Here is a 14,247-nt window from a genome sequence, read left to right on the forward strand (position 1 = left end):
TCCACTTCCCCCTCTCTATTCCACTTCTTTCGACCTACCCCTACCAACATGCTTTGCAGAGAAAGGCGCTCATGGACTGCCAAAGAGGATCAGTTGCTGCGGGAAGCTGTGAACAAAGGTTGGTCGCCCTCCTCGACGACGGACGACTCGGTCGGGAATTGACTAACTCTTCCATTGTAGAGGATCCCAACAACCCTAATCCTTCGAAGTGGCATGCTATTGCCAAACATGTTCCTAACCGGACCAACAAAGACTGCCGCAAGCGCTGGTTTGCCAAGATGGCCTCTGACGTCGTCAAGGGTGGCTGGTCTCCAGAAGAAGACGAACGACTTGTAAAAGGCATAGAACGATACGGTACAAGATGGTCTCTTGTGGCATCCGTGGTTCAGACCCGTAACAGCGATCGTATGTATCTCTGGTCGGCACCGCATTGCAGGCTTAATCTAAATCATTTCTCTAGAATGCGCAAAGCGCTGGACAGACACGCTCAACCCTGCCATTGACAGGACTACATGGACGTCGGAAGCCGTAAGTAATGGCCCCTCAATGGAGAATTACAAGAGCTGACGCTCTCCTTTAGGATGAGATTCTCTTGAGAGCCGTTGAAGAGCACGGCAAAGTATGGACGAAGATCGTCAAAACCTATTTCCCTGGACGGACAGGACTTTCTGCCAAGAACAGGTAAGGAACTTGGATCGTTACCGAGGAAGAAATGGTTCACTTACGTTGGTCCATAGGTACAATAGCATTACGCGCTTCAACCACGATAATGGTCGGGGTGCTCGGTCAAGAAGGAAGTCTGAATCCGTCGACGGTGGCTACTTCTCAACATCAAAGACCGAAAGCGTCTCCTCATCTTCTAGCGCTTCCCCCACTACACCTTCCCTTGGACTCCCAATGGGCTCGCCTCCAATGTCGTTTTCCCTTACTGGGGCACACCTCCCACCCTACGACTCCCTGAGTGGATGGCAATCTCCGTCGTCTATAGTAAGCGACGACCTCTCACCTATTCAAGGGTATGGGAGGAACGTTCCTTCATCGGGTTCCTCCAACGCCTCCAGCGATTCCTCCTATCAGTCAGTTGACCTTAGCATGCCTGCTTTGACTCCCACCGAGATGGGCCAGTCTCTGGCGGTGTATGGTAACGGCACGCTGCTTCAGGGTGGTGACTATTTTAAAGCATCCTCCACCTCAAGCCCGCGCATCGTCGAACACAACAACTTCCTCTCCTCCCAGGCGGCGTCAGACCCCATTCCATCAACATACTCCCAGTATCCCGCCATCTACAATGGAAATAGTTCCGACTTGAACAATCACTTCTCTTCCCTCGATACGATGCCGAATCACATCGACAGTCTCGGTAACATCTCTTGGGATTCTTCGCTCTCTTCTGCCGCACTAGAAGTCAAGTTGAAGCGCTCCCCCTCAGAGTTTACTGTAAGTCCCCTTGCACCTCCACAAGCCTGCTCAAGTGCTAACGTCGACCTCAGTACATGTATTAGTACCAAAACACAAGAACGATTGCTGGTCATCCCCGTTTTTCACGAACTATGCTTCTCGTCTAGAACATGTCGTCTTGATGGCATGGCACCTTATCATGACTTATTATTCCACTTTGATCTCTGATTCCTGGTAGCTAGATTGTATCAATCCCAACGTCCCATTAGCATATGTATCATCTCATGCCTCATGTAGCACATTTCAATCCACACAGCATTTGTTTTTCACGTCACTCTCACGCATGCTTTCGGGTGTGAAGTTCAACGGCCTCTCCCAGAGTCCCAGCCTGCCACCAACGTAAGGAATAGGCAGGGACGGTGTGTGTAATGACCATTCACGGGTCGTAGCTCTATTCCCACCGTATGGAACGCACGACCTTCATGCTGTACGTTGTGGACCAGTCGAGCGCCGAAAGGTTTCATAGGGCCGTCACCGTCGGAGTTTAGGGATATTTCCGGCCTGGCCGTGCAACCAATGCTCGTTGTCAGAGCTCCACCGACTGCGACGCCCCGAGATATCTATCCTTGGTTGGGATCTAGCAAGCTTACACCATGGGCGATTCTTTACATCTCGCAAGGCCTCCATGCCAACATTACTTAAAGGGCCACGAAAGTCGCAGCCAGCGCTGGAATCACTGGACTCTTTGATCGCTCGAACTCGTGAGTAACTTCTCCCTCGTGACTTGCTGACTGGAATTTGGGACTTAGACGCTTCCAAAGAGATTCAGTAACATAATGGAAGCGATGGTTCAACGAGGCTGATCGGGCAACAGGACCAAAATAACTCGGCATGCCTTACCCCTCTGATACTTTTAGAATGTCAAATTCGCAGATAATTTATCGGGGATGCACTACATTTGTACCAGGTGAGCTGTGGTCACCATAGACAGAGCATCGCTCGCCAACTTCGCGTGAATGCAAAGGAGACACTGGCCCCTACGACAGGTTTCTACTGTTGAAATTCGCTGCGAATAGTCTTGTCTTACTCACTGCGCGAAGCTATCAATCCAATAACCGATAGAGCCAGATATGAATAGTACCAATCGCTATCATGCTGCGCTTGCTGAGTCTCTCTACTGTTTTAAAAGAGATTGGTCAACCCTTTCAGCAAATCAATGTAGCTCTCGTGGTGCATTTCGTAATTTTCACAAACAGGGCCCAACCGGCCAGCGGTGAAGATGCCCTGTGATACCCAGCTTTAGTCAACGCGCAAAAGCCGACTGACGATCTAATTCAAACATAGACTGGAATTGGGACGTGGATGAGTACCTTTTGCGTCATAGGACAAGAGTGATAAAGATAGTACGGACCGAATCCACGCACGCGAGAATTTGCGACAAGCATCTCTATGAATTCACAGGACACTTTTGACCCTTTGGTATCATAGACCTTCTGATATTTACTCAGATACGACCACCGGAGGCCCAGTGAATGGTTCCGCGACAAGGGATGACCGAGCACATCTCCCGCTCTAAAGATTCAGCTGAGAGGGATTAAGCAACGATGACTGTACCTAGCTGATAGCTATGAACTTCACAGGCTCTTCTGAATACAGAGCAACTTAAACTGTCCGAGAAAGCAGTCCTAAAGGGTGAGCTTTTGCCTACCTACTGCTTTCCTCGGGCGTCCTATACACGTCCTTCGACGCCAGAGAGGAGAGATTGGTTTAGCAGGAGAACGTAAAATCTCAATCTCCGCGAGGTCGGGGATCTCGGAAACATAATTTAGGGTCAATTTATTTGAAGACCTGCTCTGAACGTCTTTCGTGAAGGATGCTAGGCCCTCTTTCGCAACGTTGATTGAAGTCACATCGTGCCCCGAACTAGTCCCTGTATGGCACTAGGCGCCCGTGTCGGATAAGCGCTCGGATCGATTATTCCTTCAGCCGGCGGAGGTTTAATTTATCATCACGGAAGTCTCCGAGCCTAAATGAAAGCCGGATTTCGAGTCTCGGCTCCACTCCCAAGAACATGTTCAAGGGCCGATTCCTCTCCTGTGAACCCAAGGCGAAATGGTCAAACCTGTATACCGCTCAAAATCCTACTCTAGAGCGATGCTTGTAGGGCTTTGTGGCCGTTCAATTCATTTGTTTTCTTCGAAGAAGAGGTTGGCAATGACTAATTTGGGTATAGGAAATTCAAATGAGGAGGAATCCGGATGAACCTGGCGGCCAAGAGCACGTGTAACGTCCTCGACAATCGATACGCTCACTTGTCGGGGAAATGACGGCGATGCAATGCCGATGGTTTATCAATCTACAGTGGGAGCGATTATGACGGCTGCAATCTCTGTTCATCTCCTGCTATCATCGTCTCTCGCTCTCTAGGATGGCCGAATTTCAACCAGTTCAAATCAAGAACGGTCCTCTGACCTTGGAAATCTTACCCTACGGTATCACGATCCACCGCTTCCTCGCTGAAGTCAACGGAAAGGTCCGTACTGAATCGCATCGGCAGGCCTGATCGCGAGGTTTGACTGACGCTCTGCCAGACCCATGATTTGGTGATTGGTCCAGAGAAACCAGAGGACCACAAAACTCAGAAATACACCAACTCTATTGTCGGTCGATATGCCAACCGAATTCCCGTGGGCACTCACGTCTTGGAACGGAATGGCATCCAGAGCACCTTCGATGCCAAGGCCAACGGTGAGTCTTTCTGCTCACTCACACACAGGCTGTGTATCCTCATCCGTATGCAGAGAACCCTCGTGTCTCACTTCATGGAGGCCCGGTTGCCTGGGACGCCCTTCCCTGGACCAATGTGAAGGAGACTCCATCCCTCTTCACTCAAGCCGAGATTTCTAGCATCGCGGCTTTGAATTCTGAGTCCTACACGGTCTTCCGACTCATTTCACCCGACGGCGACCAGGGTTATCCAGGGAAACTTGTTGCCGAGACCCTGCTTGCCATTGTCGATGGAGGAGAGGGTTCTTTGGGAAGCGTCGTAATTGTTTACCGAGCGAAATTGGACGAAGGTGAAAAGAAGGTCGTCACCCCCGTTAACCTTACCCAAGTGAGTCCAGACTCGCTGTTTGGTATTCAGGCACTCACGGAACATCTCAGCACTGGGGCTTCAACCTGAACGCCAGCTTGGATTCGCACCCTGTTTCGATTAAAGATAATGTTCTGATCTTGAAGGTGAATTCATATTTTTAACTGCAATCCTGTTTCCAACTAAGAGAGCTGTTCATGCCGTTTGCAGACGGATCACATGGTCGTCAGAGACGGGGATAGTCTCTCCACCGGATTCGCCGACACCACTCAGAACCCAGTCCATACCTTTGGAGGGAAAGCTATTGGAGATTTGTACCCAGAAGGGGGTTACGGTATGCCTACAGCTAGCGCTATGTTCGGGACCTTTGCTCATACTTGTTGACCCCATCGCAGACGATTACTACCTTTTGAAAGCTGGAGTTCCATCTTCTGTGCCCACACGAGTTCCGCTCGCTTCTTTCACGTCAGAATTGAATTTGGTGCAAGATCTCTTCAAACCCCAAGGCGCCAGCCATGGTGCCGCAGCTGAACTCTCTTCAAAGCAGTCCGGCCTCAAGGTCACCTTTGACAGTAATCGTAGGTTCTTTTCCCATACCGCTGGGAATTGTTTATGCTCAACCGTGACCGTTACTCACAGAGCATGGATTGATGGTCTATACCAATGGGCTTTCAACGGTGAACAAGGGCGCTCGCAAGCTCGCCCACGGCGGTTCTGGTATCAGTGGCAATGGCGATGCCTATGGCCCTGGAGGTGCGTCGCTCTCACTGTTAGTGCCACAGTTCACAACTGAGTCCACCTTTTCTTGACAGATGCCGTGTTCTTGGAATTCCACCATGTACGTTTCCGTCCCTCCGTTCTTTCCCTCGAACAGCCTCTGAGATCTTTGTAGCCTCTGACCGCTTTCCTCGACCCCAAAAACAAGGACAAAGAAGATACCCTTGTTACCTCAGACGAGATTTACAACAACTTCGTCAAATGCAACGTACTGATTAACTGATGGTCGTTGAAAGGTAGCGTCTAGCGGAATAAGCAAGACGGAATTGAAGTGGAATGTAAAGCGTGTACTATTATTGTTAAACTATTGTTCCGTGACCTATACAGATCCCTTTGCAACTGTTACATACATCCAGCACGGTTTCTACCCTATTGCAGCTCGTGAGGCTAATGAGAAAAATGGGAAAACAGCCTATGTATTGAGTCCGACTCGTGCGATACCCAGCGATGACCGCAGGGCTTTCTCATCTATTCCATAACGCCGACAGGCTATGAGACCATTGACACAAATCCGTCTTTGGGCGCTTTCCATTGGGACTTTTTAATGGTGGCGCACGAGCCTCGCAGGTTCTTACCGACAACCACAATGACTACATCTAGAAATCCGTTTCCTTCCCCAGTGTATGGTCTCCGTCGATCAACCTTCTCGAGGTTTATTTGGAATCGAAGTTGTTTCAGCGTCTCTTTGGGAAAGGGACCATTTGAACATGTCGACGATAGCCGCCTTCATTCTCAGGCGCTGAGGTAATTGAACTTCGACGAAATGCAATCTATTTTGAGACCATGAGTGACTAGGTCCACATCTTTATCTGATAACGCAATCCCCGCTTCATCCCATATCGGAAGTCTGCAACTTCACAAGTCGGCGTGAGTGCCTCGATGTCCAACTGAGTCTTCCAATACATTCCTGACCGGGTCAGAAGAAGAAGGTGATCCGATATAGGTACTGGACTCAGTAAGCCCCAGCACAGTAGCAGCCGATTCTCGACAGGGCTGGAGCATGCGTTTACCACCTGTTAAAAGGCTGCACATATCTGTCCAAGGGCGTTAAGGCTACTTTTGTACCGTATCGGAATAAGGAGACCACTGGGAAGGTCCCATCAAATCTGGGGTATGTATCTAGGTAAGTGGATATCGTTTGTGTAATTGAACCTAATTACTGGGATAGATGCAACCTCGATTCTCGTCACGTACGCGATTGGTAGTTCCTGCTATTGGAAACCCGAATCGCACATTAACGAGGTGTACCTTTCTGGAACGTGCGCACTTTAGGGTGCCCGACCTCTTCATCACAGTACTATTGCTACCAGGAGAAAACCGACATCGGAGGAAGCAACTCCGCGAGTAAACCCACCTCAGGTCCCTCCCAGATCGATCCAGTGGCAACATGTGTAGTTGAATCTCACCAAACTGTCAATCTTTCGAGGGCGTGTCAACGCTAATCGCACCTAACAGACAGCAAGATCATGGGCGCAGATTAGTCCCCAGCTCGGGCTTCTCTTGTGGGTCATGCTGGTACTGCACTGGAGGTTCGGTTTGATGTTGTTGTTGAGCGATTGTCATACCCGAGGACATGTCAAGACCGTCCAAAACGGTGGCGTATTCCCTGCGAATCAAGGTCAGTGTGAATTCTTGTGTGTCATTGAGTTTGTTCAGATCGGTTTCGCCAATGGTCGTCGCTTTCACGTCATCGAAGTCCCCTTGAACGGAGGTCAATTCAGTTGAGTTACCCGCGAATAGAGAACGAGAAGCCCTCTTTGGGTTCTCTCCATGTAATCTTCCCCGCTTCGCCTTCACACTGTCTCCCAACGGTGATTACGGTGGTGCATCAACTCAATTCAAGCCCGAGAACATTGGAGCTAACCAAAGGCTACGAAGTAGATGAATATCTTCGTAGATGAATTACAGTAGCAATACTAGTGAATAGAGAACGATAGTCGTAAGTAAATCTGCCGATAAATGTCCATCGCCAACTCCAAAGTCCGAGATAACAAAGAGAATAACTGTCCTTATAGGGGAGGGTGTTCGTGTAAAAGAGTAGGTTGTGTATTGTTGGAGATATCACCGAGCCTCGGGACACAGCTTCATCCCGAAGCGGATAGTCCACAATCGAACATGCATTTACTTGCCTTCGCATGTCCAGGTAGCCTGGAAGTACCCTATGTGAGGCACAGCCAAAAGATAAGACAAAGGAAGAGCCTACATCTCGAGGGAAGGGGTTGCCGACCCACTGGTAAGGCTGCTGTCCCACACACTCAGCAAGAGTGACCAAGCGGTAACCTGCGTTCTTCAAAACCCGGATGGCGTGAGGAACAACGACATGACTATTCAAACACAATCAGTAATGAAGAAGACCCCAGAAGTAGAAGCTCAAAGAAAACCCACGCGGTGTGCTGATATACTTCGTGATTGAGGGCGAGGACAGAGCTGGGACGCGAGTTCGCCAAGCTGGTGTACTGAGCGTTGATTTGGTCCGCAGTCTGTTGCCAATCATTCGAACTGCAAACACGCATGGTTAGATATGTGACCTCACGCCGCAGAAGAAGGACCACTCACTCGAAGTCCCAAAGCGCAATGGCTTGGCCCCTAACCCGGGCGACTTCCTTCACCAAATCGTTGTAAGAGCCATACGCTGTGTGAAAGAAAGATAAGGCGTGCTTCTCCACTTCCAAAAACGACTTTACTCACGAGGACGAACGAAAGCGGGGTAGGCGCCCGTAATCTTCATAAGGGCCTCTGCAAACACCGCGCGGCCACCGCTCAATGCAAAATCGAACCCAAAATTATGCAATCGTCGTACCTTCGACAAGCCAGAATTCGTGATGAACTGTAAAACGCCGTCCCAGGTGGTCGCGTCAGATTCTAAACGTCAACAGCATACGTTCGAAACAAAAACATACTTTGGTCCCAGTTGAGCGTGGCGAGATCTTTGTGAGACCAGGTATGGGAAGCAACCTGGTGGCCCTTGTCGAACGCGTACTTCACGCGCTTCGCCTGATCTGCATTGTAAATGCAGCCCGCACTTCCGCCATCTTCCAAGACAATCAGAACTTCGCGCGACCCGTTTGAATTAAACCGACTCGGACTCACAGTTAAGACCGTCTAGTTGCAGAGATGTTCATCGTCAGGAGTCGATATCGACGAAATGGGAATTAAAACGCACTGAAGAAAAACGTTCCCTTTCCACCCTCGGCGATAAGCTGTTTGCTGATGTCGTAGCTGTTGCAAAAAACGGTTCAGAAGGCGTTGCATCGGTTTATTCAGGGCACATACAGGAACCACCATGGGCCATCGTCCTAAAATCATCCAAGAACTTCATTAACATCGGCGAGCTAGGAACACTCCCAATCAAAAACTCACAAAGGTAAGGGCAGCAGTTCCGGGAACTGTGCACTGGGTGATAACCTGGCCAGGAGCCCTCGCATGAAGGTTGGTACTGGGGGACTTTTCGCCAATGAACGAATCCGCGGTGTAGTTGCACGGGACAGCAGCAGCCGAAACACTGGTCGCCGCAAACGCAACGGCGAACAGGAGAGAGCCGAACATATTGATAAAATCGAAAAGAGTGTGGGGGTTTAAGGAAGGAACGTCGGTGGGTCGGTACTGGGTGTCGAAGGAGGAAAGGGAGGAGATGGGGGGAAAGACGTACACGAAGCACGGTAAGGGGAAAGCTTCCACCACCGGTAGGACCGAGGCTTATAACACAACCCCGACTTCCAAATGATTTTCAGCGATCGTTCCTAACCCCTTTGCAGAGTCTAGCCAATCGCGGAGCAGGTCCTTGCCATCTTCCGCTCGGGGGATAACATTTACCCTCCCAAGGATGACTTCATGTTAAGGTTTTCAAGATCGGTTTCCATGTGATGAAGGGGGAGGCGGGGGAGGCGGGACGCGGATGCATAAATTGGGTCTTGGGATGGACGATCGCGTTAGCGAGGAGGCCGACGAAATCAAGAGAATTCACCTTTGAACGTCGACCTCCCTGGAGACTTGCTTGCTGGTTCCTGTCAATCTTTCTCCAGGGCACAGGTGACAAGGCACTGGAGAGAGTTCGAGGGCAAGTCCCCCGTCGAACTCCATCATTTTCAGTGTCATCCCCTACGAATTTGCGATCGAGGCTCGGGATTAAGACCAAGGCTCGCGTGGTGACAGGCGGATCGAAAAATTCAAATGCTTCCAATGAGTGAACCAAGCCCACTAAAAACCTTATAAGGTCAGTCGTCTATCGGACGTCTGTACTATGCATGTGCTGTTCACCTATAAAAATCATTGACAAATGCACAAAATTCGAGGAAGTGACGGATACGCACATTGACGCTGGCCATCGCACAGCCCCATAACATTAAGCTGCTGATTAGGAGGCCGCAGATGTGCTGACTCGCACCGATTGAGAGGCGGCTGGCACGGAATCTGAACGTCATGTCCCAACGATGGGATCCAAGAAACACCAAGAGAAGGCAGCCCACATGAATAAGATAGGTTAGAAAGCGGGAATGAACGAAGGAGAAGTGGCGAGCTCCGACTCGAAAAAAGCACTCTACAGGAGCCAATCCGCCCCTGATTCCAATTGCAAATGCCAAGTTGACAAGGCAACAATAATCGAAACAACAGCGAACAGTCTGCGAAATCAAGACGCGCAAGAGAGAAGTAAAGATCGCAGAATAGCAAGCGTAATGAACCAAGCCATAAATAAAGAAAAGGCTGAGGTGTGATATGATATGAGTGAAGACACGAATAGAACCAACCAACCAACCAACCGCACAAACCAAATCCCGCCCCTCCAAACATCCAATAGTATCAGAACACATAGGGTAAATAATCCAGCAGTAATGCCGCAAAGCAATTCAAGAGACGAAAGCATCTAGAGTCTAGATTATAATGAAACCAAATAACGAGTAACGACGTCTTGGAGACGAATGAAACCACAAGTGGGGGAAATAGTAGTAGTAAAAGTGGAATAGGAGAGTCAAAAGGCTGTCCGTACAATACAGTTTCTATAATCTTCCATTCTGCGGAAACGGTGGTGGAATCCCTCCTCGGTGCTGTTGTTGGTGTTGTTGGTGTTGGTGCTGTTGCTGCTGCTGCGGTTGCTCAAACGCATTCGCACCTCCATGCGTCATCTCGCTCACATTCATAAGATACGTCCCCCACTCATCCAACCTAAAAAGGGGCGAAATGACCTCAGAACGGGAATACACAACCAAATCCGAAAGAACAACTTACTCAAAACCAGTAGGCGCATTAGACCACATAGCCATGGTATCATTATCCATGAAACCCGCCTGGTTATGTCCAGGATTCGTCTGGTACTGGAATGCACTGGATGACGCAACTGGCTGATGCACCCCATAATCGACATGCATCTGCGACGACCTCCTCTGTTGCTCCATCATATCACCAGCGCTATTCGCAGACGAACCAGACGCAACAGAAGCTGTGTCCTGTCTTCCATACGCCGGCGCACCTCCTGTCGAGATTCCCTGCATACCGGAAAACGTAGACGCTGAAGATGCCGGCGAAGGCGTCACCGAGCCCTTGGGCCCAACCCCTGAAGGATACGCCATCATACCCATCCCACTAGAACCACCACTCGCAAAGCTGGACAGCTGGGGATGTGACGAATTCCTGCTCAAGGCTGTGGTCGTTGCGTAACCAGTCAAGTCTTCCGAACTAGGCTGCTGCATCTGTGGTTGTTGCTGGTGCTGCGAGATAGAAGCTCTCGGCATGAGGTTCGACGGAGGAGCATTTCCACCGTTCTTCTTCAAGCTTGTTGGAAGACCCGTGGTCGACGGAACAGGTTCTGGCGCTTGAAGCGAGCTATACCAATAGCTGGGTTGCTCCATCGACGAGAACTCGAGATGGCCATGTAAGGGGAGTTTGCCGAGATCTTGACTATAAAGGGGCAAGGACGAGAAGAATTGGCTTTGACCGCCCTGCTGTGTCTGGTCAGGCGGCGCTGGATGATGTTGCTGCTGTTGCTGTGCGGGTAGATGGGGGGATGGAATGGCCGTACTTGACGGGTGATGGGATAACGAAGAAGACGAACGTAAACTTTCCGAAGAGGCTTGCAAGTGTATTTGTCGCGCGACTTGAGGGCTATTAATGTGATGCACGTCACCCTGCAACATTCCGGCGCCAGAAGGAGGTGGTGGAAGTATCGCAGGGTTGGTAATGGGATGCCTTCCTGCCAGTGTTTCTTTCTGAACCCGCCTCGATCCAGCAATTGGCCGTGCACCGTTGGGCTGGGTGGTGGTAAGAGTGACCGAACTGCTGCTATTCGGGGATGAGATCGGGGTTTCGGAGTCTCGCTCTCGTTTGTTTGATGGGGGACTTGGTTGGGGTAATGGAAGGTCCCCAACTGAGGCCAGCTCGTACAAAATGTCCCTGAAACATGAATTAGCTCACCAGCAAGACTGATCATTGGGGGCCTTACCAAAGCCGTCCTGCTGAATGCCATTGCTTTTCGCAAGCACGCAGCATCCTCATGCATTTGTGGACGTCGACCATCTCTTTGTTCGGATCTGTCGAGAGGCCAGAGCGTTTGCCACCCCAAATGCTGAGCAAGAGCACGATTCCAGAGGTGAAAACAGCCATCTAAAATAAAAACCAGATAAGCTCAGAGTTCGATCTGATAAATGTCCCCACATACCTGAACTTGAGGTGGAGGGGGTATTTTCCTTTGTTGGACCATATCAACGACATGACTGCACGAGCGTGCCGCATTAGTGCATATGGCTAGCGAAGGGAAAGAGAGTGGAGATGGCTTGTTCGGAGATGGAATGAAGGGTCGGTGAATGAGAATTTGGATATGGTAATAGGCGCAATAGAGGGACGCAGATTGATTGAAGAAATCTTCATTTTCTCGGGTCGGGTCCCAGCGCACTACAAGCGGAAGCACAGTCAGCAGGACGGAGATAGCAGAGATAACTAGCACCCTTACGGTGACTCGGAATCGAATCTACCCATTTGTTGAGCGTAGAATCTAATTCTGCGACGATGTGTTGCTCCCATTGGGGACCAATGAATCCCAGAAGGATCTTCGACTTATTGATGGAGTACTGGAAGACGGTCAGCATCAAGGGGAAGCTTAGATGAGACGGAGAACTTACAATGGTCCGAAGGGAGAAGGCGAGGATCTGATTGAGTTTGAGGAACAGGCAAAAGTAGGTCAGGAGGGAAGGCTTCCCGGGCGGCTGCTTCCATCGTTGTTCCACGTCGTCACACTCAGTTTCCCAGTATTCGTCGTCACATTCGATCGGCATTTCCAAATCGAAACTAAAATGGAGGGAGATGAGGAACAGCAAGTTTTTCATTCCGATGGAATACTTACTCTTCATCTTGGATCGCACATGGGCGTCCTAAAGCTGCACTGACCAGGCGATCCATACAAACGAGCACCCTGTCACGATCGTCAGCATTCGCAAGGTCTGGGAGAGTCAATGTCCTCACCAAAATGCGCGCTTCCACAACTCATCCTCGGCGGTAGGGCCAGCCTTCTGAGCCTTTTTCCTGTGTGCACCGACATCCTGAGCTAGACGAATCCCGATCCCGACCATCGTCCAACAAGATTGCGGCGCCGAAGAGCCCTGCAGGAACTGAACCGACAGCTGCGATAGAGTTATAATTAGAGGCTTCGATGGTGGTAGACGTGTTGCTCACACAGTAATACTGCAGGTCGTACAGTGATGGTGGTGCCAGTAATGACTTTCTCACCACCTGGACCTGCTCGAACCACTTCCAGCCAGCAGAATGGAAAGATTCTTCGCCGTCCAGTAGCACTCGAGTGTCGTCAGAGAACCGCGATGCGATCGCGCAGACAAGGAGGACAGTCCCGGCAAAGCTGTCGTTCGTGAGATGAAGGCCTTCAGCGACGGACCGCTCAAAGCTGGGCCGGTGCAAAAGGGGCATGTAGAGATTGACACGTTTGAAGTACAGAGAAATCAAGTTGGCCATGAGGTCGGGCTCAGGGAACGTGTAGTTGGCTCGAGTTGGTAGTGACGTCCGGCTTTCCCACTGTCGAGAGCAGGTAAGACATTCGTTCATAAATGAGATAACCGCCAACAACGTACGGGTTGTTGTACCCAGAACTCTTCCCGTTTATTCCCCAGGACTTGATTAGCCTTCCGAAGATCGCTGTGATCGGTCCCAGCGTATTCGTTTTTGAGTTCGATGGCTGTTTGAATCAGCATGGCTCCACTCGATTTGCCAAAGAAGCGGTAGTCGACTGGGTCAATCGAGAGCGTTCGCAGGTTGTCTGCAAGGATGAGATGAGCATTGTCTTCATCAATGTCTTCTGCATCCATGTTTCGTATCATGGACGTGGCAATCTCCTTGGGATCGGCGGTCCTAGGCGGAGACGACGGCTGGCTAGTGAACACACTGCTTGACTCTGCCTCCAACGGCAGTGTACCCTTGTCCAACGACGCATCGAGTTCTCTGAGTAGATTGTCATCTGGACAAAGCTATGAACAGGTCAACAGCTATAAATGATGAGGCCAGAAATACACACCCTCCGCAGTAGATTCTCCAGCTTCTCTAATCGGTTTTCCAGGCTCTCGACGTAGCTATAGATATCCCTGAGTTCCGCGACGTTCTGACTGGTCTTTAGGACAACTTTACCCTTTCGGAGGCCCTCGTTTCTGTGAATTTACGCGTCAGATTATTGAGAACATAACCACATTATCCTCATTTACCTTCGCGGCCTCGACATAGGTACATTCAAAGTTGTACGCGATACAGTTGGAACAGCGGTTTCCAGGCATTTGCACGCCATCGCCTAGTCTCATGAGCATCCTATTGTGCTCTAATCCAAAAACCTAAAGACTTACAGCGAACTGCAATTAGCCCGCAATCCAGTTAATATTCAAATCTAGACCAAAAAACCAGGAACTACATACTCTTCTTTCGTCTACAAATATCGCATGCCCGCTGTATTCTTCGTTTCTTGAGGCCCTGGACGTTGGACTGCTGGCCTTCAT

At 50.1% G+C, this 14,247-nt stretch overlaps 5 protein-coding genes across 5 annotated transcripts; 3 read left to right on the forward strand and 2 right to left on the reverse strand.

The window, feature by feature from the left end:
- On the forward strand, positions 1-1,502 carry CC1G_11894 (hypothetical protein; the record flags this gene model as incomplete). The annotated part of the gene is made up of 6 exons (XM_001838513.2): positions 1-118; positions 181-405; positions 461-528; positions 581-681; positions 738-1,437; positions 1,491-1,502. Exons 1-6 carry the CDS (start codon positions 49-51, stop codon positions 1,500-1,502), a joined length of 1,176 nt encoding a protein of 391 aa, XP_001838565.1. The 5' UTR covers positions 1-48.
- Positions 1,503-3,795: 2,293 nt separating this feature from the next.
- On the forward strand, positions 3,796-5,492 carry CC1G_11895 (hypothetical protein; the record flags this gene model as incomplete). The annotated part of the gene is made up of 9 exons (XM_001838514.2): positions 3,796-3,931; positions 3,990-4,146; positions 4,200-4,513; positions 4,564-4,638; positions 4,703-4,826; positions 4,888-5,070; positions 5,132-5,245; positions 5,305-5,330; positions 5,385-5,492. Exons 1-9 carry the CDS (start codon positions 3,827-3,829, stop codon positions 5,490-5,492), a joined length of 1,206 nt encoding a protein of 401 aa, XP_001838566.1. The 5' UTR covers positions 3,796-3,826.
- Positions 5,493-6,052: 560 nt separating this feature from the next.
- On the forward strand, positions 6,053-6,994 carry CC1G_11896 (hypothetical protein; the record flags this gene model as incomplete). The annotated part of the gene is made up of 4 exons (XM_001838515.2): positions 6,053-6,056; positions 6,293-6,380; positions 6,542-6,613; positions 6,751-6,994. 4 exons carry the CDS (start codon positions 6,053-6,055, stop codon positions 6,992-6,994), a joined length of 408 nt encoding a protein of 135 aa, XP_001838567.2.
- Positions 6,995-7,390: 396 nt separating this feature from the next.
- Positions 7,391-8,815, reverse strand: CC1G_11897 (chitin deacetylase; the record flags this gene model as incomplete). Its single annotated transcript, XM_001838516.2, has 10 exons — positions 7,391-7,417; positions 7,473-7,593; positions 7,655-7,768; positions 7,826-7,901; positions 7,958-8,005; positions 8,070-8,096; positions 8,170-8,301; positions 8,433-8,488; positions 8,543-8,565; positions 8,630-8,815. The coding sequence occupies 10 exons, from the start codon at positions 8,813-8,815 to the stop codon at positions 7,391-7,393; spliced, it is 810 nt and encodes a 269-aa protein (XP_001838568.2).
- A 1,254-nt stretch (positions 8,816-10,069) lies between these two features.
- CC1G_11898 (nuclear protein) lies at positions 10,070-14,247 on the reverse strand (the record flags this gene model as incomplete). Its single annotated transcript, XM_001838517.2, has 13 exons — positions 10,070-10,429; positions 10,493-11,653; positions 11,703-11,825; positions 11,919-11,973; positions 12,210-12,327; positions 12,379-12,544; positions 12,600-12,668; positions 12,719-12,876; positions 12,983-13,282; positions 13,339-13,731; positions 13,779-13,889; positions 13,963-14,085; positions 14,167-14,247. The coding sequence occupies 13 exons, from the start codon at positions 14,245-14,247 to the stop codon at positions 10,264-10,266; spliced, it is 3,024 nt and encodes a 1,007-aa protein (XP_001838569.2). The 3' UTR covers positions 10,070-10,263.

The sequence above is a fragment of the Coprinopsis cinerea genome (genome assembly GCF_000182895.1).
Source record: "Coprinopsis cinerea okayama7#130 chromosome 4 map unlocalized cont3.4, whole genome shotgun sequence".
Lineage (NCBI taxonomy): Eukaryota > Fungi > Basidiomycota > Agaricomycetes > Agaricales > Psathyrellaceae > Coprinopsis > Coprinopsis cinerea.